This window comes from Myotis nattereri (genome assembly GCF_964212035.1).
Source record: "Myotis nattereri genome assembly, chromosome: 16".
Taxonomy (NCBI): Eukaryota; Metazoa; Chordata; class Mammalia; order Chiroptera; family Vespertilionidae; genus Myotis; species Myotis nattereri.
The window spans coordinates 46,857,611-46,881,756 of NC_138091.1; the positions used below are offsets into that span (position 1 = coordinate 46,857,611).

The following is a 24,146-nucleotide window of genomic DNA, read 5'->3' on the forward strand; positions in this document are numbered from 1 at the left end:
ATTCCCCTTCTCTCCACCAATCCTAATTCAGAACTCAGCCAGGCGTTTGTTTTCAGTCGCACCATCCACGCGAGAGGAAGAGAGAAATACACCCCCGTCTTCCACCTGCCAGTGAAGCGATGAGATGCCGGGCTGATGGGCTCATTAAGAGGCTTCTGTGTCAGAGTTGGTCTGGTATCACTCAGAGGACTTAAGTGTGGGTAGGACGGGGCTTCCTGCCTGATCACGAAGAATGACGGAGACAGAGAACCTGTGATCCGTCTGAGGTCCGGCTCCCTTTTATTTCTCCAGCGGAAGTGGGTGAGGGTGGACTGGCGTTAAGGAAGAGCTGTTTGCTTGCAAATGCAGCCGCTGGCGACAAAGGAAAGAGTAAGGGAGTGGATAGCTCCAAAGGAGCCTTGGCGCTCCTGCACGGAACAGCGACCCTGGGTGCAGTGCACCCTTCAAGGTGAGTAAAAAGGCACTGTCCGTGTAAGGAGAGCACATGCTGTTCTTTATCTGCTTGGGAATAACTCTCTCCCTTCAGCCCAGTTGCTCTCAGCATCCCGCCCGTGTACTCCAATCAAAATCTCCGTAACATCACAACCTTGACCCCCTTCATACCTCTCTGCTTCCCCCGCAAATCCCCACCAAGGTGTGAATCTGCAACACTTGGTGAAAACAGAACAGCTCACTGCCCCCCTGGTGCTGGGGTGATGGGTAGAGAAAAGCAGAATCTGTGGCCGGGGTCCTCTCTTGGATAGACATGGGCTCCAGGCCTGGCTCTCTGCCCTGGGAAGGGATCTGGGTCCTTAGCAATTTCGTTTTCTCCAGACTCTCCAGCCTCTGGAAATGACAGAGCCAGGCCCCTTTGGCTCTCTCTCCCAAGTGAGAGCAAGACCTGTGTCTGGGCGTTGGAGAGCTGAGTGGAAGAAGTAGTTTGCTGGTAAGGGAGACATTGCTGTGACTTGAGTCTGAACAGTGTGCCTGCTTTGATCTGGGCAAAACTGGCTATAGAAGAACAAAGCAGGAACACCTGTGCTAGGCCTGTCCCCCTGGAGGGCCCACCCAGGTGCTCTGGGGGCTGGTGCCAATGCCATGAGGTCTGTGTGGCCGCGACCTTTTCAGGCCAGGAGAGGAAGGTCCTGTTTGGTCTTAGGTGGACCACTCTGAGACCAAGGTTCCCTCCCCTCCGTCCCCCCTCCAAGCTCTATGAGGTCAAAGACAAAGGAAGCTGCACTGCCAAGTTGCGGATTTTGCCTCAGGCAACTAAATTTATTAGCAAGAAAAAATTTTTGTCAGCCCAATGCTGAACAACAAAGTACATCGTTAATAAAGGATAACAAATCTGTCAATCATAAAACATACCTCAAGCAGTTACAACTAAAAATAAAGTTGTATTTTGTTTATTAATTTAAAAGCCTCAAAAATAACAAGCAATATGTTTTTAAACATGTAGTAGACACAATTGTCTATTATACAATATACACTGTACATAACTAGAGCTTGGGCCGGTAGGGGTAGGTGAGATGAAGGGAGAGCGGAAAGGTTCAGGATGTGAAGTTTTTATCTGAATCCAGATTCAAATTGAAATGCTGTGTCATTTAGAAAAGAGAACTGCTAGTGAGAAAAAAAACCCATATGCTCATCACTGCCCCCCAAAACCCTAAACTGAAAGCAGGCATGGGGGAGTGAGTAACAGTACAGGAGGAAGGGAGCAATTAAATAAAACTTTAAAGCACACACAATACACAGTGTTCATTATCTGAAATCGAGTATAAGGCAACGTTCTCCATAGAAAAAGGGGGATCGGGGAGTCCGTGGTAGTTTCATTTTTAAATAGAAAGTTGGAATGTGCTGGAGAAGAGCTGTGGCAGGGCGGGGCGTGTGGAGTGGAGGCGGCCTCTTGAGCCTGGCAGGAGGTGGATGCCGGTGGTGCCCTGGGTGGTGCCCTGGGGGCAGGGCCCGGGTGTCTGAGGTGCCGGGGCCAGGGAGGTGCAGGAGAGCGGGGCATGGCACGATGATGCGACTCTCGCAGTGTTTGGGGGGGGGGGGGGAGGGGAGGACTCACTTTGCTCCTCGATGGAGTGAAATTCATGTTTTTCCTTTGGAAATAAAGGTTCCCACTCGTCCTGGTTTAGAACGTCTCATTGGGAGAGCCAGTGTCCCCGGTCTGGTGAGAGGCAAGGGCCAGGGCAGAGCCAAGGGCTTCAGCAGAGGCGAGTGTGGGGCAGCAGAACCCCCTCCTGTGAGGACAGTTGCAAAACAGGAGGGCGGGGCTGAGGGCAGGCCCAGGACCGCCGGGGCCCCTTTCTACCAGGGGGCTGCATCTTCGGGCTTCCCGCCTCAGTGGGCCTTACAAGTTCTTCGTGACCAGGTGCGTCTTGTAATGTTTGGTGAGGTGATCACTCCGCATGAAGCGCTTCTGACACTGGGCACACTCAAAGCGTTTGTCCCCTGGGAAGAGGAGATGGCCATCACTCAAGAGCTCATTCACAGACTATCCAGCCCCCCAAGAGGAGAGGCACACGTGACATCAAGCTTGTGATGTCAAAAACAATAGTGATTGCGCACTAGCCAGTTTGGCTCAGTAGGTAGAGCGTTGGCCTGCAGACCGAAGGGTCCCAGGTTCGATTCCGGTCAAGGGCATGTATATTGATTGCAAGTTCCCTGACCCTGGTCGGGGTGCATGCAGGAGGCAACCAATCGATGTGTCTCTCTCACATCAATGTTTCTGTCTCCCTCTCCCTTCCACTCTTTCTAAAAATGAATGGAAAAAAATGTCCTCAGGTGAGGATTAACAATAACAACAACAAAATAATAATAATAGTGATTGGACCCATAAATGAGTGAAAATAGTGAAACGATTTCAGGACAATCATTCAGGAAATAATAATAGGAAAGGCAATATGGGGTAGCAATTAAGAGTGTGGACTTGGTAGTAACAGCTCAATGTAGTGCTGTTGCATCCTTGAAAATCTGAAATCATAATACCTGTAATTGAAATAGATGGGCTAGCCCAGCTGGTGTGGCTCAATGGTTGAGTGTCGACCTAGGAACCAAGAGGTCAATGGTTCGATTCCTGGTTGGGGCACATGCCCGGGTTGCAGGCTTGATCCCCAGTAGGGGACATGCAGGAGACAGCCAACTGATGATGTTTCTCTCTCATTCATGTTTCTATCTCTCTCCCGCTCTTTCTCAAATCAATAAAAACATTTAAAAAAAGAAGAAGAGAGAGAAATAATAGATGGGCTAGCTCTAGCTGGCTTGGCTCAGTGGATAGAGCGTCGGCCTGTGGACTCAAGGATCCCCGGTTCTATTTGGTTGTGGGCTCGATCCCCAGTAGGGGGCATGCAAGAGGCAGTCAGTCAATGATTCTCTCTCATCATTGATGTTTCTATCTCTCCCTCTCCCTTCCTGTCTAAAATCAATAAAAATATATTTAAAAAAATAATAGATGGGCTAAAGTTGTAGCTCCTATCAACATTACTCGGGATTATTCTATAACTTGTCTTTAGTGTAGAAATGTATAGTTTCATCGATATGATTATATTTCAAATGGGGGGGGGGGAAGAGTGTGGATTTGGGAGCCAGGGGGCCTGCGTCTGAACCCAGCTCCACTAGCTGAGACCGAGCCACCTCTCCATGCCTCAGTAAAATGGGCATGATCGAAGCACCCTCCCCATAGAGTTGTCCTGAGGATTGAATTAGTCGGCTGTAAAGTGCGCAGTACAGTGCCTGGCACACGACGTCAGTGCTTGTTACATAAATAACTGCAGCTATGGAAGAAGTCATCAAGGCTGCACGATGCTTTGGGAAACACCGATAAAGGAATGGCCTGAAAGCATTTCCTGGGTAGGCTTGGAGCCCTGAGAAGACAGCCTGTAGCTCCTGCTCAGTGTGGCAGTTCCTCGGCAGGGCCAAGAATCTGGATGCCACTGAGGGCAATGGAGTGGGGGTGCAGGGAGTGGTGGGGGGAGGACCCGTGTGGTTGCAAGCCTGCCAGGGAAGGGGGTGAGAAGCCGTCTGGGAGGCAGTGTGCCATGGGGAGAGGGAACAGACCTGTGTGGGTGCGAGCGTGCCGCTGGAGTTCATCACTTCGTGTGAACCTCTTTCCACAGAAGAACCAGTTGCAGACAAAGGGCCGCTCGCCGGTGTGCAGGCGCACGTGGGCCCGCAGCAAGGATGTCTTCCGGAAAGTCTTGCCACAGTCGGGGATATGGCACACGTGCTTCTTCTTGCCCTGCTCTCCGGACCTGGGAATGGCGAGTGGGAGGGAGGGAAAGGGAAACGTAGTGAGGAAGGAACAGAAGATGGGGGCAGGATGGGATGGAGAGAGGATGTGGGGGCAGGTCAGAGAGCAGAGGAGGTGAGGCGGCAAGGTGGTGTGGAGTCGCTACCTTGCCCCCCCCCGCCCCCCCCCCCCCCCCGATCTGTGTCCCAGGAAGGGCTGGGGAACAGGCACAGGCCAGGCGGCCAGGATGCTCCCGTTACCTCTTGTCCCCGTCCTTGCAGTTGGGACATGTGCAGGCCATGCGGCGCCGCTTCTCCCCGGGCTGGGCCTCTCCCGACAGGGCCTGCTCCATCTGCAGCTGGATTTGGGTGGGGCTCAGCCCGCTGATGGTCAGGTTGTTCCCAGAAACGTTCTGCACCGTCAGCTGCTGCTGCCCTGTGGGGGTGGCAGGGCATGGCTGGGTGAGAAAGCCTGAAGGGACAGAGCAGGGCGCCTGACACCCTCCTTCCCTTCTGCACATGATAAGGACAACCAGACAGCTAATGCTTCTGAGCCTGTTATATGCCAGATACGCCTGCAACCTTCAGTCCTATGAAACAGATATATTATCCTCCTTTCACAGTTGAAGAAACTGAGGCCCAATAACATATCAAGGTCACAGCTAGGAAGTGGCAGGACTCGGGTCCGAACCCAGGCAGGTGACGTCAGCATCCATGTGCTGAACCACCAGACCATACCAGCCAAACGTGCTTTCACATATTTCAATTGGGAAGGGTCTTGTCTTGAGGGGTGTTTCTTCCAGAATTTCCTCCAGCCTTAGGCCCTTGTGAGATACCTGTTCTCAAGAAAGTCTCCAGGGATTTCTGTTAAGAGTAAGAGCCAGGCTGGTGTGGCTCATGGTTGAGCACTGACCCGTGAACCGGGAGGTTAGGTGTGATTCCTGGTCAGGATACATGCCGGGGGTGGGGGGTGGGTTGCAGGCTTGATCCCCAGTAGGGGGCATGTAAAAGGCAGCCAGTCAATGATTGTCTCTCATCACTGATGTTTCTATCCCTCTCTCTGAAATCAATAAAAACATATTTAAATAAAGAAGACAGTTCTGAGGGCTTTGGAAAAAAAAACCAGTCCTCTAGGACTTGCATAAAGCCTTTCAAAGCAGGGGAGTGCTGCTGGCCTACAGCTGGTGTTCAAGTGCCACTACCCTGTAAAGGCCTTCACCTGGCTAAAGAAGGCAAGGCAAGGCAAGGAACCGTTTTTGCTAGGTAGCTACAATATTCCTTTGCTGATTTGCAACGCTGCTTTCATACTGTAAATATTACCAAATATTCCCACTCAGCAGAAGTGAACCACAAGCCATTCCCACTGCCAAAGGCTCCTTCCTTTCCTCCCAACGTTAACTCAAGGCTTTCCTCATTCTGGAAGTCTTCCTTCAAGTTTCTTTACCCAGGGCATCCCTTGAAGATGTATCTGTCTTTGGTCTGTACCAAACGAATTTGCATTTGGTGTTAGCTGGAGTTTTCTCCTAGTATATCTTATTCTCTCCACCATATTCGAGGTCTTCAGCTGTAAGTTGGGGCCAATAGCATCTTACACTACCTCGCAGGGCTAAGGACCGAGTGGACATGCTTTTAAGCGGGAAAGGCTGAGACAGTGTCGGGTATTATCCTCACTCCTGTTCCTGGGAAGCACGGGGCTGGCGCCCAGTTCCGATGCGAGGGATGTGCAGGCACCACCCACGCCCCAGCCCAGGGGTCTTCCCTCACCACCGGCGTTGGTGATGGTGACAGGCACACCCTGGACTTGGACACCATTGATGTTGATGGTCTGCATGGCCTGGGCCGCCGCCGCCAGCTGGGCTGCATTCAGGCTGATGATGCTCCCGGCGGGGGCGATCTTTGGCAGGGGACGCTCTTTCCGGAGAATCGCGGCTGAGTGTTTTTTGCTGGTCCCGCTCGGATGGGGAGCACGGGGTGCAGGACTGCCACAAGTGGTGGCGGAGGTGGGGGCAGCTGTTGCTGGGGAGCTGTCCTGGAGAAGGACCGTCTGCACCTCACCGGAAGGCGTACGGAAGTAGACCTGGGAGGGACCAGAGAGAAAACGTCAGTGTCCCAGGAGAGCCTGGTTCCCGCACTTACTGCCCACCCCAAACGATACTGACTCTGAACATTCAGATCAAATCGGGAAATGCACCAGCAGATCTTCAAAGGCAAGCTGAGTGGAGCGCTAGCCAGTTAGTGCTAAGGAGAGGAAGGCAGGTGCAGAGGGTGTGCGTGGTACCTGAGTAGGCGTTGGCTCGGCCGCCTGGATCTGAAAGTTCTGGGAGGGCTTCTGGGGGACAGTGGGGAGGGTGGCAGATGCCGCCTGCACCACTCGCAGGGCCTGCTGGGGGATCTGCACCACCTGCTGCTGCTCGGCCTTGGGGGGCACCACCTGGACCTGCTGGACCACAGCTGGCTGGCCCCCACCAGGGCTCTGAACAATGAGCAGGTTGTTTCCTGCCTGGATGATGTTGTCCGCTGTGGTCTCGATCAGCACCGTCTCCACCTGCTCAGCCACAGCCACCGAGGGCTGGGAGGCAGGAAGACTCTTCTTCCTGGCTTTCTTATTCGTCTTGGACAGCGGGATGGGAGGACTCTCTGTGAGGAGCTGAGTGGAGGCCCCGGTGTCGCTGGTGTTCACAAGGTTGTTGACAGGCAGAGTAAGTGTCACGTTGCCACCCCCACCCGTCAGCTTCACCACATTGGCCCCGCTCTGCACGGGGGTGGTAGTTGTACTTGACTTCTGGGCAGGGGCTGGCTTGATGGGGACAGGCTTGTGACCGGATGGTGAGGGGGTGATGATGGCTTGGTTGGTGCCAGGGATGATCTGGATTTGGTTGGCGAGATTGGGCTGTACTTGGATGGTCTGGCCACTGCTCGCCTGAATCTGAGAGACCGCCTGGTACTGGATGTTGGCATTTGCTCGGGTCCCTTTGTTAATCACAGCGGGATTCTGGATGGCGAACACCAGCTGACCCCCAGGATAGGATGTGCTTAGTTGTGACCCTTGAATCTGAAGTATGTTTCCTTTGGAGGACAAGATTCCAAAGCTATTCTTGCCGGGGCTGAGAGGGAGAGGGGCAGGTTTGATAGGGACCAGTTTCCGTGGTGTGGGCTGTGGGGGAGCAGGAGGCGTCACAGCAGCCTCAACAGCTGGAGGCCCAATTTTGCTACATGTTGCAGCAAGCAGGGCTAAGGGAGATGGCTGGGAATCCTGCAAAAAACCCAGAGGAGAAGAGTGAGACGTGAGGGCCTGTAGCCCAGCCACCCTCTGCCTGTTTTGATCCTCTCCTCTTGGCAGGTTCCTCCCCACTTCCGTGGCAGGCAGGGTGCCAGCACCCTCCCCCTGCAGTGGTCCTGTTGTCCCTGCTGGTTTCTCCATTCTATATAATAAAACCCTAATATGCAAATCAGCCAAACAGCAGAACCACCAGTTGCGATGACGCACTGACCACCAGGGGGCAGATGCTCAATGCAGGAGCTGCCCTCTGGTAGTCAGTGCACTCCCACAGCGGCAGAACCCTCAGCCAGAAGCCGGCACACGGCTTGCGAGTGCAGTGGCTGGCGAGTGCAGTGGCGGTGGCCGAAGCCTCTCTCCCACCTCTGGACCCCTCAGGGGATATCCGACTGCCAGCTTAGGAGATATCCCCTGAGGGGTCCCAGACTGGGAGAGGGGGTGCAGGCTGGGCTGAGGGACCCCTCTCTCCCCCAGTGCACAAATGACGTGCACCGGCCTCCACTTGAGTAATAAGGGAGAAAGGGTGGGAAATGTCTTTCTCAGGAGGGAGTGCCCCAGAAGCACCCAGGACAGGGTGAACTAGCGGCATGAGCTGGCCACTTACTCCCCACTGGCCTCGTTTCTAACAGGGCACAGAACCACCCTGAGCTCGTACGTGGAGTTCCGTTGGCCCACCACAGGGATTACGGGATCCCCGATTCCTCAACTGAGGAAGGGAGAGGGAAAGGAAAAGGGAGGAGCCACAAGAGGAGTAACCCTCTGGTCAAGTGTTTTCTAGGGACATGACTTCACTGACCAGGGAATGCTGCTCTTTTGAGGCTACAAGGCAGTCTCTGGGCTGTGGGGACACAGCCTCTATTTTCCTTATATGGTCAGTGGAGCTAGTGGAAGAGACCTTGAGTTTAATCCTGCTTTCCCCCTGACCCAATTGTGGTCCCTTAGGTTAGTGGCCATGGTTTCTTAATTCAGAAACAGTAGATAACTGAACTCCCCTTGGTCTCCTGTCCTGGGGTGTTTACAGTGAGTGCTCAGTCTGGTTGAATGGCAGCTTCAGGAGTCCTTCCGGGCTGATGCAGCCCCCCACCCTCAGAGCCCACTCACCTGGGTGCTGGAGGCAGCGGGCTGCAGGTAGTCACTGGGACTGACAGCAGCAGTGGCAGCCATGCTGGTGTGTGGATCTGCTGGAAGAAAAGAAAGTCATGCACAAAATGCCCCCAAAGAACCCAAACCCACTTGCCTGGTATTTCCGTTTTGTCTCTTTGCTGCCGCTTCTCTAAGAGCTTTCCCCACACTGACCCACTCACGCTGAGCAACCTGCATCTTTTCAGCAGGCGCCCTTCTCCTCTCCTCAGACTCAGCCATCCACGGCTGTGAGGACAGCTGGTCCTGCCTTCCCTGGACTGTCCCCTCCAGCCAACATAAAGCCTGAGATAACACGAAGATGCTGAGATTATACCAAGAGCAGCTTCCGTAACTGCACCGTGAGCCTAGGGAGCCCTCTCTGTGGGGCACTGCTGACTCTCCCTAGGTCAGGACCCCTGCATGGTGGGTGGGGAAGCCCCTCCCCCAGCTACTCCTCCAGCCCTGACCCAGGCTTCCTGCTCACTGCTGTGGCCAGACGCCAGGCCAGCCTGGAAGAGAAGCTTGGCTCAGTCAGGATCCCTGACAAGGACACAGCTACTCCATGCCCAAGTCCTGGGTGCTTTATGCTCTGCCTTCACCACAAAGGCCCAGGTACTGGTCTATAGCATATGGAGAAGTGCTTTATGTGAATTTACAATAGGGATGGCCCCATACTAGGTATCACCTGGTTGGCCCAATAGGTAACTGAATAAAATGAGAATAAAGATAGAGTAAATTCTGTTTTTGTTTAAATGTATATGTATTTCAATATATGAATATAGCAGGAAAAAGTCTTAAATTGCTAAAATGTTAAAAACCATTATCTCCTGGTAGTTGGATTTTGCTTGACTAAGAGAATTTTTCTCCTTGTTTTTCTCTGTATTTTGTCATTTTCTCACAATAAATGTATTCCATTGTACTCTTTTTAAAATAAAGGAAGATAAAGAACATTGAGGAAGTAATTAAAGGAATCTCTGCTCTGAATTAAGTCTCACCTAAGATAAATATAAGATAGGTAAAATGGAAATCATGAGAATTGGGGGAAAGAATCTAAGCTATCTTACAGTTCATACATCACTGAAGAAAACAGGACACTGGGCAGAGTCTAACTTGTATCCTAGACCCTTCGAAAGTAGATTTCGGGAAGCACAGAAACAAGAAGGGTATTAATTACTTCAGAGGCTCAAAAAGGCAAAATGGCTTAGGCAATGAGCCCCTGCTGGGCATCTAGATTGAGGAGAGGTTGGGGAGAAAGTGGAACAATTCAATTTTCGCTGGCCTCTGGCTTCTCTCTATGGGAGAAGGGTTGTTTTTTTTTTAAAATATATTTTTATTGATTTCAAAGAGGAGGGGAGAGGGAGAGAAAGATAGAAACATCAATGATGAGAGGGACTCATTGATCAGCTGCCTCCTGCACGCCCCCTACTGGGGATTGAGCCTGCAACCTGGTATGTGCCCTTGACCAGAATCAAACCCGGGACCCTTCAGTCCGCAGGCTGACGCTCTACCCTCTGAGCCACACCAGCCAGGGCTGGGAGGAAGATTCTTAAATGGGAAAAGGTAAAGAAAAGGTGAATGGGGGACTGAATCCAGGACAGGTGATGGGCTAGGAAGAAGGCACACCAATGCCTCAAATGGTTCCCGGCTCTAAGGCCACACAGCAGCACCCCAGAGGAGAGACTTCGTAGCTCAGGAGTAAGAGTGAGGAGCCAGAGGGCAGCTCCGGGCAAAACCCAGAGTAGAGGGAGATCTGGAAATATCACTCTGATCCTTGTCAGAACCTAGAATGAATGACTGACCAGCACTACAACTACTGCGGTAACGGAGCAGGACAGTAGTCATAGGAGTAAGCACACGGCTGCAAAAAACGTCTGTCATCTGAACAAATCTGTTTTGTGGGGTTTTGGCTGGATACGTCAGAATGGTATACTCTGCACATTTTCTTTCAACAAGGCACCTGGGTGAAATTTTTGTAATATTCTGATAAGAAGGGAAGGCACTGCAGGCAGGATGGTCTATTTTGGGGGCTAAGTTGAACGTGCCTCCACCTAAGTGTTGAGATCCATGCTGTCTAGCTGGCTGCTGCGAGGTCAACCAGGGTGCCTCACACTAGGGATGGGGCCCAGGACCAGGGTCTGCAGGCTTCTCCTCAGAGGCTCCAGCTTTCTCTACCAGAATGTTTTGTTCTTGTTTTCACTGTGAAGATCATCTTTTAAAAAGGAACAAATACTGTAGGTCGCTGGGTGATTGTTGCTTACCCCAGATTTGCACATTTCAGGGCCGAGATGTGTATTTACAACTGTACTAGTGCCAAGTGGTACTATTCTAACTGCGTGGGCTAATTCAGACAATTTAATTCTGCATTTAACTCATTCGATACATTTGTGCAACGTGAGGCATGACAGCTCTTCAGAAGCTGGGAGGATTGCCTCTCCTCACTAGACACTGCAGGGTGGGCGTGCGGAAGCCACGGAGGCCATGGTGTCAAGTCTGTGCCATGCTTATGCTGACAACAGCGATTCAGGTTCACACTAATGTCGTCCTCCCAGAATGATGTCGGTTTGAATTTTACTGGTTTTTGGGTAGTTATTTACTTAATTTTATAGGAGCTAGATCAGTGAGTTGATACACAGATTTACGTGAGTACATAATTAAGTTGTAGCATTATAATGAAAACAAACTAAGTTGACTCAAAAACATCTTTTCTCTACAGCAGCGTTCAAACTATTCAGACCATGAACCACAGCTATAAAAACAATTTACATCAAGATCCAGTGCATACACACACACTCACACATACACCCACACACTTCCTTGTCCCGTGCTCATGCAATAAGAGTTTCCAGATGCCCTAGCCAGTTTGGCTCCTTCTCTCATCATTGATGTTTCTATCTCTCTCTCCCTCTCCCTTCCTCTCTGAAATCAACATATATATATATAAAGTTTCCAGTAACAAAATATGCCCTTACTACATGTGATGGACTTTGATATTTTCCTACTCTATTTGATATTTTTAAACTATTTTTAAAAATTGATTTTTAGAGCTCTTGCTGGTTTTGCTCAGTGGATAGAGCATTGGCCTGCAGAATGCAGGGTTCTGGGTTTGATTCCAGTCAAGGGCACATGCCCGGGTTGTGGGCTCGGTCCCCAGTGGGGGGGGGGGTGCAGTAGGCAGCCAATCAATGATTCTCTCTTATCATTGATGTTTCTTATCTCTCTCCCCTAAAATCAATAAAAAATTTAAAATGAAAAAGAATTGATTTTTAGAGAGGAAGGGAAAAAGAGAGAAACATCAATGTTTTTATTGATTTTAGAGAGAGTGGAAAGGAGAAGGAGAGAGGAGGAGAATCACTGATCAGCTGCCTCCTGCACACCCTCTACTGGGGATCAAGCCTGCAATCCAGGCATGTACCCTGACTGGGAATCAAACCCATGACCTTCTGGTTCATAGGTCCATGCTCAACCACTGAACCCATGCCAGCAGGGCCTAGGCTTTTATTTTTAAACTAGAGGCCTGGTGCATGAAACTCGTGCACAGGTAGGGTCCCTAGGCCTGGCCAGCTATCAGGGCCCATCAGGGCCTTCCTTCTGGCTACCAGCTGGGGCCTCCCTTCGTTCTGCGCCACCCCCGGTGGTCAGCACACGTCATAGCAAGCGATTGGTCTCCCGGTAGAACTCCCGCAGGGACAATTTGCATATTAGGCTTTTATATATAGAGATGCTGATTGTGACTCACTAAATTGCTTTTGTGCCATAGAGATTGGAAATTGCTGCTTTAAAGTAGTCTAACCACCTCCCAACTTTGGGAAACTGTCCAACGACTTAGTAGGCACGTTCAATTTGCAGAAGTCACAGGACTGAGAAGGATTGCAAACACAATGGGTGTCAGTATTAGGATTCAAAGAGCTCTTTAAAAAATGGTATGTGCAGAAGGCTCCAGACCTAAGTGAGAATTTGTACTGTGCTAGTCATCAGCACCCTCTGTAAAACATAGGTAGTCATCCTCATGGGATTCCAGGAGGCACCAACAATTGATATGAAAAGCATTAATCATGTAGTGGGTAATCAATAACTGGTGGTTTAAACTTTAAAGTTGAATAAATTCTTAAGATTCTTTTAAAAAGTAACATGTATACAGGACAGGAAGACAGAGCTTAATCGTGAGCCTCATGTGAAAAAGCTGCAGTGGTTTTAACTCAAAGCTAAACAGGCGCCAACAGAATCTCGGTGCGGTTGCCAAAAAAGCTACTGCAACCTTGCACTGCATTTCCCAAAGTTCCATCACAGAAGAAGAAAAAGAATAGTCCTAGTGTGTTCTGCACACTTGGGCTACATCTGAGTGGCAGGTCTCATTCTGAGGGGCACTTTGGAAGGGGGCTCTGCAGTAGGAGCTGGTGCAGAGAGCAGCAGCAATGGTTGTGACCAGGGGGCCCGAGCAGCAATATCCACCAGGGTATCTTATTCCATCCTGGGTTCAAAGGGTGGAACCAAGATTTCAGGATGGAACTTTCAAGAAGGCAGATTCAGATTAAGAGGGAAGCTTTCAAAAGATGGAATAAGTTGCCTTTTGAAGTGACGTTCTCCCTTCTCTGGAACCATTTAGCCGGAGGCAGAATAAGTGTCTGTTGGAGTCGGGATGTCTAGATGGGGTGGGAAGTTGGACTGAGTTGCCTTTAAGATGTTTACAATTCTCAGACCACGTTACTGATGAAAACACAAGATGAGTTAGCTGCTGGCAGGGCTGGAAAGGGAAGGCAGAGGCTTTCCCAGGAGGCTCCCTGGGCTCGGGTTCACTAGCTAAACTTGGTGAATGACTCTCCCTGAGACATCGTCTGTTATGAAACGGAAGGACATCAGAACAGGACAGAGCGCAAACAAAATGAAAACTGGCCTAGAGCTTCTTACTCACCTGCCTTCCCATCTCCCTGCCTCCCGCTGCAGTCACACTACCCTGGACTCAAACTGTGTGGAGGCCTGGCTGGGCTCTGAGTGAGCCTTCAGTTAGGAAGCCGCAGCAGAATCTACTGAAGCAAGCTGCAGACGTCGCACCATTTCAATTTGGTTTCATTTTCCTCCCCAGCTGGCTCTTGAAATACACCTCTAGATTGCAAGCCGCTGTTTGTATCTCTCCTAGGATCACTCAGAGTTTTGTGGCCCCCGGGCAACCAAAACAGAGAGGATCTCGCTCCCCGCCATTGCAGAATTATACCCTGAGATTAACCATAAAAGGGAGAAGAGAAGCATTTCCCGTTGGTGTCTGGAAATGAGAAGTGGTTAAGAAATGGCGCAGATAGTAACTACAAGACTCTGATCAAAGTACTTTAGAATCACATTAATTTGGAACTTTATATTTAAAATGTGTAATTTGGACATAAATTGTGCTTTCCTTCGTATTATTCAAAGCAAGGCTAAATAGTTGTATGAAGACTGCAAAAGGAATCCTACTGTTTTATACCACGTCCACCATTTTAATTGTACCGTTTGCTTTTTTTTTATCCTCACTCGAGAACATGCTTATTGATTTTCTTAGAGGGGAAGGGGGAGGGAGGGAGAGAGAAACATCAATGTGAGAGAGAAACATCAATCAGTTGCTTTCCTGTACACACCCTCAACAGTGACTGAACCCGCAACCTACGATGTACAGACAACGCTCCAACCGAGCCACCGGGCCGGGGATGTACACCTGGCTTTTAACAGCAGTTTACATCCAGTCACTGGAACCTACATTTAGCAACATTGGTAAGTGGGATTACTGCATCCTCTTGAAAAAGAAGGTGTCATTTCTTTCAGAGTTCTATCATTCAGGTTGGCTAAGACTTTCCCAACAGAGATTTCACCTCGGCTGGTGAAACTTTACAGGGATTTACTATACAGGCAAGAGTAGCTCTCAGGTTTCAAGGAAAACTTCCAAGGTCATCCAACAAGCCGTCCAGTGTCTGATGGGACCACTGTCTTTCCTTTCTCTATACGGGAAGCCAGTTTAATTCTAAGACCAGCAGAAAAGCATCCCGAGTATCCCAGCTCTTGATATACAGATAGATCAGTGGTTCTCAACCTTCTGGCCCTTTAAATACAGTTCCTCATGTTGTGGCCCAACCATAAAATTATTTTCGTTGCTACTTCATAACAGTAATGTCGCTACTGTTATGAATCGTAATGTAAATATCTGATATGCAGGACGGTCTTAGGCGACCCCTGTGAAAGGGTCGTTCGACCGCCAAAGGGGTCGCGACCCGCAGGTTGAGAACCGCTGGGATAGATTATTCATTTCCACCTTTGTCCCCTCTGACTTGGCTTCAAGCACCTTCCATAGGCTGACAACTCCCAGGTCTCAGCCCAGTGCAGACCGGTACACCCAGCCTTCTGTGGGCCTGTCGCTTGGATTGCCCACAGAACCTCCCACACTGAGCTGTCACCTCTGCCCACTCTCTCCAGCTTTCTCATCCCCTGGCACCAGGGGCCTTCTTCCAGATCCTTGAAGATCCTTCATTTCTCCACTGCCCTTTCCTTGCTTAGAGCTCTTTCTTCTCTTACTAGCTAAGACCTACTCATCCTTCAGGTCTCAGCCTGTTTTTTGTTTTTTTTTTCAGCAAAATTTACTGTGAGACCACTATGTAACAGGCATGTCATTTCCTCACGGAGGCCTTCCAGGGCCCCTGAGACGGGAGGGCTTCCCAGGGTGGGCCAGGTCTGTTTGCTGAACAGATACACTAAGTCCAGTCAGTCCACAACCCAGGGACCCGTCAGTGCTGCAGGCTGAGTGAATGTCTGGTTAAACCAACCTCTCTCCTGGTATTTCCAATCACAATGACATCTGAGCATCATCCCCACTGCCAACCAATCAAGCCCTCCTGATTCTGCCTCCTAAATATAAAGCTCTCCACAGTCTACTCATTGCTCCTCACCTCCATCGCCATTATCCTAGCATTAACCACTTTGGCTCAGCCTGAAATTCTGCCCAAAGCCTTCAAAACAGCTCCCCAGCTCTGGTCTTGCCCCTCTTCTCCAGCTTCCATAATCTGGTCAGAATCATGTTAAAATGCAAATTCCATCCAGCCTCTCCCCTCATTAAATCCTGCAAGGACTTCCAGTTGATCTCATGATAAGCTTACAGAGGTCAAAACCATCTGCCCCTCTTGCCCCCCTACCTCTCCTACTTATCTCCTGCCCTTCCCTCCTGCAGGCACACCGTTTTCTCCATTTTTGGACCTACAGAACATGCCCTCTCTCACTCGGAGCCCACGCATGCCTTCTCTCCCATTTGTGGATCTCCAATCCTCCTTCCGAGGTCCTTCATAACTTACTCGGGGGAAACTTTCCTCTCCCTCCCACCCCCACGTGTGGGGCAAATGCTCCTGTTATGTGCCCGGTACAGGCACCAGGGCACCCTTCACAGCTCTTCCCCCACCACACAAGAGGGAGTGTGTTTCTGTCCTGGGGGGTCTTTCCATTAGCATAACAGGAAGTGGCCTGAGGGATCCCGAAGCTCTGGCCATCGGACTAGGGGCTGTTCCACTGGTCTTTCACTTGAGACGCAGGAATGAGAGAAAAGGGGACCAAAGAAATACTACAACAGTAGGCTTCACGAAGCTCTTTCTCCTCTGAGAGAGAACTTGACTCAAATGTGGGTGCTCAGCTGCTTTTTTTTTTTTTTTTTTTTTTTTGCCTCAGGTTCCTACCATCCCAGCAATTGCTTTCTTGGCCTCCTGCTATGGTATTTCCCCTGGAGGAATTTCACTCGCACAAACAGTCCTTCTGCTGTCTATTTTGGTCAGCTCAGCTGGCCTAAAGCCAACAAAACAGTTTCTAAGCCTAGTCTTTCCCAGTTGCCTTGCCTGGAAGAATTCAGAGCTGGTAAGGGAAAAGCAAGCCAGGCTGGTTTTAGAGAACAATGTCGGACCTCAAAGGGAGTTGACAAACGGGCTAAGTCAGAGAATCAGCTTGTGAATGACTCCACATTGCACAGAATATTTCCCAGAAGCTAATCTCCAGCGGTCACAATAACCATATAAAAGCTCTATAACAGTTAAAGAAATTTTTTTGACTTTCATTAAATATGAACACCTCTGGAGGATGCCTTGCTAATGCCACAGGCCAAAGGAGGAAGGTTTGTAAAGAACGTAGCCCTGGCCGTTTGGGCTCAGCGGACAGAGTGTGGCCCTGGGACCAAAGGCTCGCAAGTTCCATTCCAGGTCAAGGGCACACACTTCGGTTGCAGCTGGATCAGAATGGAGATCTTGTCTCCACCCAGACCCTTCACCATCCACCCAGTCTGCCCTACTCCTGACTTCGATCCCATCCTCAGCCCATGACCCTGATGTGTGTCCACAATCTCATCAGGAAGTTAAATTGTTGGCCTGACCGGCTTGGCTCAATGATTGAACGTCAACCTATGAACTAGGAGGTCACGGTTCAGATTCCAGGTCAGGGCATATGCCCGGGTTGCGGGCTCCATACTCAGTTGGGACAGGCAGAAGGCTGCCAATCAATGATTCTCTGTCATCATTGATGTTTCTATCCCTCTATCTCTCTCCCTTCTTCTCTAAAATTAATAAAACTATATTTTTTAAAAAGAAGTTAAAATTCCCTTTATTAGCTAAATCTATTATTTCTTTTTTCCAGAAAAATTTCTTGCAAGAGTCACTTGTATTTACTGTCCCTAATTTCTTCCCAGCCAGTCTTTCTTAAACCTGTTCCAACCATGTTGCGCCTGCCCCATCCACACAACAAAAACTGCTCACACCACCAGTGACCTCCACCTTACTAAGCCTAATGGTTAATTCTCAGACCTCATCTTCTGCGCTGATCTGGCAGTTGACCCCTCGTCCTCCTTGGAACACCTTCTTTTCACTTGACTCCAAGACATACTTGCCAGGTTAGCCTCCTACCTCTCTGACTACCCCTTGTAAGACTCCTTTACCAGGTCCGCCCCTCCTCAAATTCCAAGTGGTTGAGCTGCCCCAGGACTCAGTCTCCAGACCCGTTTTTCTTCCGTTTTCACATATTTCCTGGGTGATTTCATCTAGTCTCATAGTTTTAAAAAATCAATTAACATCTAGGTTCTACATAATGAGGACTCCCAAATTTATATTTTCAGGTTTGTATATCTGACTGCCTACTGAAATCTCCACTTGGATGTATTAGTAAGCATCTCTAGCCCAAACAGGGCTACTGATATCTCATTCTGAGCCTGTCAAACTTCCGCACTGCGGTGAATGACACTCCATCCCTCCAGCTGCTCAGCCGGAAAGCCGTGGGAGTCATCCTGGATTCTCTTTGGTTCCACACTCTGCATTGGAGTCGGCAAACTTTTGGCTCTACCTTCAAAATATATTCAGAATCTGATTGCTTTCCCCACCACCTCTTGTTAACACCCAGGTTCAGGTCCCCATCACCTCTCGCCTGTGTAACTGTGAAAGCCTTCTTCCTGGCTGGGCTTCTGACCTTGTCCCTGTTGGTCTTTTCCCAACATGCATCAGTGAGACCCGTCAAACATAAAGCAGACGTTAGCCCTCTGCTCAGAGCCCTCCAATAGCATCCATCTCCCATTCAAATGGGAGCCAGAGTCCCCACAGTGACACCCAGGGCCTGTCTCCTGGGACCTCTGACTTCGCTCCTATCGTTCTCCCTCACTAGTCAGCCGCAAGGGCCTCCCTACTGTTCCTGAACGAGCCAGATAAGGCCCCTCTCAGGCAGGGCCTTTGCACTTGCTGTTCTCTCTGCTTGCGTTCTCACCCTCTGTCTCTCACCCCAGATTGAGTATGGCTCTCCACTCTTTCAGTTTTACGCAAATGTCATTTCCCACAGAGGCCTTCCGAAACTGCCCTATAAAATCATACCCCCCCCCCCACACACACACACATTCTTCCTGTCCTCTATTTTTCTCCTTAGCACTTCTCCTTGCCTAACACCTATTCGTTATTTATTGTCTCCCACTAAGATGTAAGCTTCCTAACGGCATGGACTTCTCTGCCTCACCCATTGATGTACCTCCGTACCGGGCACACAGTAGGTGCTTAGTATATATATTTGTTGAGTGGATGAATGCATGAACCTAGAGGCTGCAGAGGGGGAGAGCCTATATGGAGCTTACGAACCAAAAGAGGAAACCTGCAGCTTTGCATGTCCTTTGACTCAGCTGGGATCTGCTCACTGGGTTAGCTTAGCTGATCCAGTGCCAGATGGAACTCTCAACCCCACCAGTCACCTCACACAGGCCCAGTGCAGTCCATTCCTGCTCCTGCACAGGAGCAGAGCACACACGTCATCATCACCACGCTACATTTCAATGCTGCTTTCAGTTAACATATAGGGTATGTTTGGGAGAGAGGGGGGCACATTTGAGTCACTCCTGGGCTAGGATCGGCTTCTGAAATGAGTGGTGACTTCATTTCCCCTGGGAAGGGAGGGTTAGCTTATCGATTACTTTTTTGAAGGCTGGGAAATGATTTGCTGTTTTCAGACTAATCTGAGACTTCCAGTTAGACAGTGACCAGGAGCAGGAATATTCCACTTCCAATCACACAGTCCTGCCTGCTGTCTCTTATTCTCTATTCACACTCTCTAAAGAGGCTGCTTTGTCATTCCACCAAGTCCCAAAGGAGAGGCCGACGAGGAAGCGCTAGAAAGAGGACGTCTGGAAATGTGCAGGCCCGTGCCTACTGGTCCCTGAGCCGCTTCCACCCTGTGGCTGAGATGAAAAAGGCCATCTAACAGCCTAGGGACGAACGGCCTCGCAGGGCCCTCAGCATCGGAAGCCAGAGTCGCCCAAGCCAGACCTCTGCTTTGTGATGTTCTGGGGCTCCTGGCTCGGTACAGCATGCAGCTCTGATGTCCAAACAAATTGCAGCTAAGGCATGAGATGTCCAAAGGAAGGATTCCAACAGCTGGGTCTGTAAGCCTGCTCTTCCTGTGACACAAACAGCCCTGTCATCTCACCACTCCTCAGAGCTCCGCACAGGAGGGCCACAGCAACGTCTACCTGGGCACTCGGCCCCTTCACACTCCCTTGCTCCTGAGCAGAGCACGGCGGCCAGGCCCTGGCGTGAGGAGTACAGTAACTCCCTGGGCCGCGGGGGCCTCCGTGCATCTGCAAAGAACGCTTCCTGGACATGCAGTGGGCAGCCTCCCCCCGGCTGAGTGCTGACTCTGAGCCTGCTCCTGGACTCTCTTTTCAGCCGTAGGAAAATCGGTTTCCACTTTGGAATCCCGTCAACTGGAACAAATCCAACAGTACAACCTGGGAGCATCTCCCCAAGGGCAATCGCTAATCCCTTTCCTCCTCAGGCTGGCAATGCCCTTGAATTAGTAATGCCCCATGTTTTTACCTTCCTTCCAATAGATAACAGAAAAGTGAGACCTCCCCACCCTGAGGTCTCCTACGAAAGTGCTTCCAGCCAAAAAGAAATCCACTGATAATTTAGGAAGAACTTAAGAGAGAGACTTTCAAATGCGTTTCAGAAATATAAAGATCTAAGCACTGGCTCTATGAATATAAGGAAGAAATGAAGAGAAAGCATTTCCCCCTCCTTCAACAGGTCTAGAAGTCACACAAGGAGTTGCATGTGGATCCAAAACTAAAACAAAGCAAAAAAAAAAAACCAATCAAGCAAAAACGTCAACAGATACATTCCATAAGGAGGTCCAGTCTTCCGCCCAGCTTGTGCTGGTCGGGTCCAGCTTGTGGACCAAGTGTTCCTGGTTTCAAACTTGTCGAGAAGAAGTTCACAAATCCCAAAGGGACACTATCATCCAGTAAACTCGTAAGCAAGTACCGGGGCTTTAAAGAGAGGTTACTCCAAGTCTGCAGTCCACAAGGCTGCAGACTGGACCATGGAATTGTTTACTAGTAAACTCAGAAGTATTCACACAACTATACCTCCAAACTTTCTAATAGTCCAACACCCTTTAAAGCAGTGTTTCTCTGCATCCTTTCTTCTGTGGCCACTGCCCACTCCCTAAATAATCCCTCAGTTTTTCAATCTTTGGAAGTGAGGCATCTAATTGGTGTGTATACAGAGAACAGAGGCGTGAAGATAAGTCTTAGAAGAAAATCATACATTTCCATCATAGAAATGGGGGTGAGCAATGTCTAGAAAATTGCTGAACCCAAGTCAATATCAGGGTGTATTAGTTGGCTGCAACAGCTTAGAGCAGAGGTTCTCAACCTGTGGGTCGCGACCCCTTTGGCGGTCAAACGACCCTTTCACAGGGGTCGCCTAAGACCATCCTGCATATCAGATATTTACATTATGATTCGTAACATACATCATTACAGTTATGAAGTAGCAACGAAAATAGTTTTATGGTTAGGTCACAACATGAGGAACTGTATTTAAAGGCCCAGAAGGTTGAGAACCATTGGCTTAGGATGTCTTCACAGGGCCCTAGTTGGGCAATACTTGCTTAAAGCAAGCTTAAGAGTTGTTACATACCTATGGCAAAGGACTGGTTAGGGACCCTGCAACTTCCCCAAAAGACTGCTACTAATCAACAGAACTAGGAAGTGCAAGGCCAAGACACCAAAATTAACTACCCAGACATTTGCTAAAATCTTCTTATAGCTTCTTCCTTCCTCTGACAGACCTCCAGAGGCCCAAACTTTAGTAAAATTTCATCTATGTGCTATCAACAGTGAAGTCACACTCTGCCTCCTGAAGTCAGTTCTCCCTGCTGGGCAGTCAGGATATGACTATGAACTACCTCAACCTGGGCCTCCTTAGCAGAGAGAATGTCTTTAACAGCCTAGCTCAGGGGGTTCATATGCCAGAAGAGCGTTTTTTTCTTCTTGTTGCTGCTTTTCAATGAAGAGGTTAAGCCTCTGTACAACCAAGTGGAAAAACCAGAATTAGACATCTTACCAATTGGCCCAATGAGAATCCATTTCCAACAGGAAATAATGCCTGTTAGAAGCCACTGGCACACTGACATCATCAGCCCGATCGGTAGGTTGTATGACAGAGGAGCCCCTTCACCAGACACAGGAATTTAAAAAGTCCCTGCAGTTACATTAATGACTGCAAACAACAGGTTTCGTTGGGTCATTACTCGAAATTACTCCTACGGTGTGGACTCCACCATCATTCCCTCCTTTCAGGCTCTCCGTGAGTTGGCTAACAACCCTGAACTTTCCAGCCCAAAAAACCTTACCCCAAATACCAACTCAACATTCAGCCCTCCGCTGGGACACTGAACGCCTTGCGGGGACAGCACGTAAGTTTTAGACAGTGCACGCCAGTGTCCCTTAAAAGTCATCACCCCTCCCGCTGCAATGCAGTCGGTCGGTGTCACGGAGGACAGCCAGGACCCAGTTCACTGCTCAAGCAGACCTGCCGGCTCTCCTTCCCCTTTGCTAGGAAACAACACGGAAGTGAGCCAGGAAGCCAACCTCAGAAGAAACAAAGTTCAGGAACATGTGCACTGAGGAAAGCCAGACCGAGTCCCTCTGGCTCAAGCTAACTAAGCAACGATTAAACACGACAGTACAGTGGGGCCTTGACTTACGAGTTTAATTCGTTCCGAGACCGAGCTCGTTCACTCAAATTACTCTATCAACTCAATGCAAAAAATCGGCCGAGAGGCAGCTGGTATCTCAAAAAACTCGTTAGTCGGGACGCTGGTGAGTCAAGGCCCCACTGTATCTTGGAATCAAAACCAGTGAATGCAGTGAAGACAGGTTTCTCAATTGCCCAGAGAAAACACAGTTCCTTTTCAACTAAAACTATAAAGCCCCCAGGAACACAGGCCATGCACTGGGATGGGGGTGCGGCGGGAGAGAAGAAACGCCCGTTCTGCTTTATTTCTCTCGTGCATTCCCTAGGTTGGTGCCCGGCCTCTGGGATTCGGCAGGTCCGGGCTAGCTCCGTCTACAAGTCCTTAAACGTCTCTCCGTTTCTGAAGATACTTAGCCGGAGGCTCAAGGATCCAAAGGAAGGAACACATGGCAAGGTTCTGCCTACTCGCAGTCCAAGGCGAGGGGTCCTCTGCCTAGGGAGTGCCCTGGTGTCCCGACACCCTCTCTCCATGGGGAGACACTGGCAACCACGTTGGCTTCTAGACCCAGCGGTGTGCATGTGCTTGGCGCCATCTGGATTGCAAGCATCCCTTCCTTGCCCCTCTCTGCACTCGGGCGAGCCCTGAATCGCTGGTGGGCTCCTAGACTTCGAGTGCAGGAGGGTCCGTCCTCCCGGCACAGGGCAACCGCGAGGGGGGTCGGTCGCCGCCTCGGAGCAGGCCCAAGCCATAGCCCCGGGCCGGACAGCGCTGGGGGGGCTGGGGGACGACCAGGCGGAGGGGCGATCGGTCGGCCCCAGGTGCCAGCTCGTCCTGCCAGCCCCCGGAAGCGCTGCCCTCCCGCCCAGCGGGCTCCGAGGAGGCGGGGAGTCGAACGCCCCCTTCCGGGTGCCTCCGCCCGGCTGGCCAGCCCCGCTCCTCCTCCGGGCGGGAATCCTCCCTCCCCCGCCCCTCCCGGAGCCGGGCCCCGGCGCCAGGCCCGGCCCCAGGGGGCAACCCCCGGCCCCGGTTCCCCCTCCCTGCGGCCTCTGCCCGTCTTCCCGACCCTTGGGGGCTAGGAAGACCCCGCCGGCAGCGGCCAAGACCCACCGCTCATTACGACATCTTCCTCCCTGGCCTCCGCCGCCTCCGCCGCCACCGAGAGCCTGACACCGCCCGCCCAGCACCCGCCAATCCCGGAGCCCGCCACCGCCCGAGCGACGGCACTGTTCACCAATAAGAGTGTTGTGCATTGGGGACCGACAGCACTACTAACCAATCAGAGACAGGTATCTAGAGCGACGTTGGTTTGGCCAATAGGCATGTGAAATGTAACTGATGGACGGTAGGAGGCACCAACCGGAAATCTACTGAAGAGTGAGCGACATGTTCGCCAGCCAACTGGAGGGAAGCAAAGTTCCTCCCACGGGGTGGTTGATGGACAGCAACAGGAAGCTGGATGGGGCGGGGCTTATCTTGAGGAGTGGTTTTGTATTGGTCGTGGTTGACCTTCCACCCACCTCTAACCCAGAGGATGAGTGATAGATCTGCCCTAAAGCCAATCACAAGTCCTCAGGGTGAGGCCCTTGAAAAGCCCTGTAAATAGCGTGAAAATTGCACCTCCATCCAGAGTCGCGCGGTGTATCGCAGGGGACTCCTGCCCTTCGGCCGCTCAGTCCCGTCCCTGGTGAGTGAAAAGCCACCAGCCTTTTATTTAGTCCCTCGCCCTTCATCGCCTCGGGAGAGGGGCATGCGCTCCCAGGCAACTTTGTAAAACGAGGCATTGGGTACCAAGCGGGAGTTGGGGCTGCGTGACTTCTGAGAGCGGGGATTACTGCAGCGACCCTCTAACGGACGGCCCCCGGATGCGGGCATCAGAGTCACCTGAAGCTCTGGACGTGGATTCCGGAGTCTCCACTCTGCAGCACTGGGCACCCCCGGACTCTGCGCTCGAGCCAGCGCCTCGTGTGGACAGAGTTGGTGTCGCTCTTTGAAAGCGGTGCGGCGAGCAAAGCCCCTGGCGGGTGCCATCCGAGCAGGCTTA

General features: G+C 50.8%; 1 protein-coding gene across 3 annotated transcripts; it reads right to left on the minus strand.

Annotated features, from left to right (window-relative positions):
- Window positions 1-1,226: 1,226 nt before the first annotated feature.
- On the minus strand, window positions 1,227-23,234 carry SP2 (Sp2 transcription factor). 3 transcript variants are annotated; one of them, XM_081110200.1, is made up of 7 exons: window positions 8,591-8,671; window positions 6,491-7,465; window positions 5,977-6,289; window positions 4,474-4,648; window positions 4,042-4,235; window positions 2,340-2,436; window positions 1,227-2,225 (listed from the first exon to the last, which is right to left on the minus strand). In XM_081110200.1, the coding sequence occupies exons 1-7, from the start codon at window positions 8,651-8,653 to the stop codon at window positions 2,117-2,119; spliced, it is 1,926 nt and encodes a 641-aa protein (XP_080966326.1). In that variant the 5' UTR covers window positions 8,654-8,671; the 3' UTR covers window positions 1,227-2,116. The 3 variants fall into 3 exon arrangements, with proteins under 3 accessions (XP_080966326.1, XP_080966328.1, XP_080966327.1); XM_081110202.1 differs by lacking the exon at window positions 1,227-2,225 and adding an exon at window positions 23,213-23,234 and having other exon boundaries at window positions 2,253-2,436; window positions 8,591-8,670; XM_081110201.1 differs by lacking the exon at window positions 1,227-2,225 and having other exon boundaries at window positions 2,253-2,436.
- Between the last annotated feature and the right edge of the window lie 912 nt (window positions 23,235-24,146).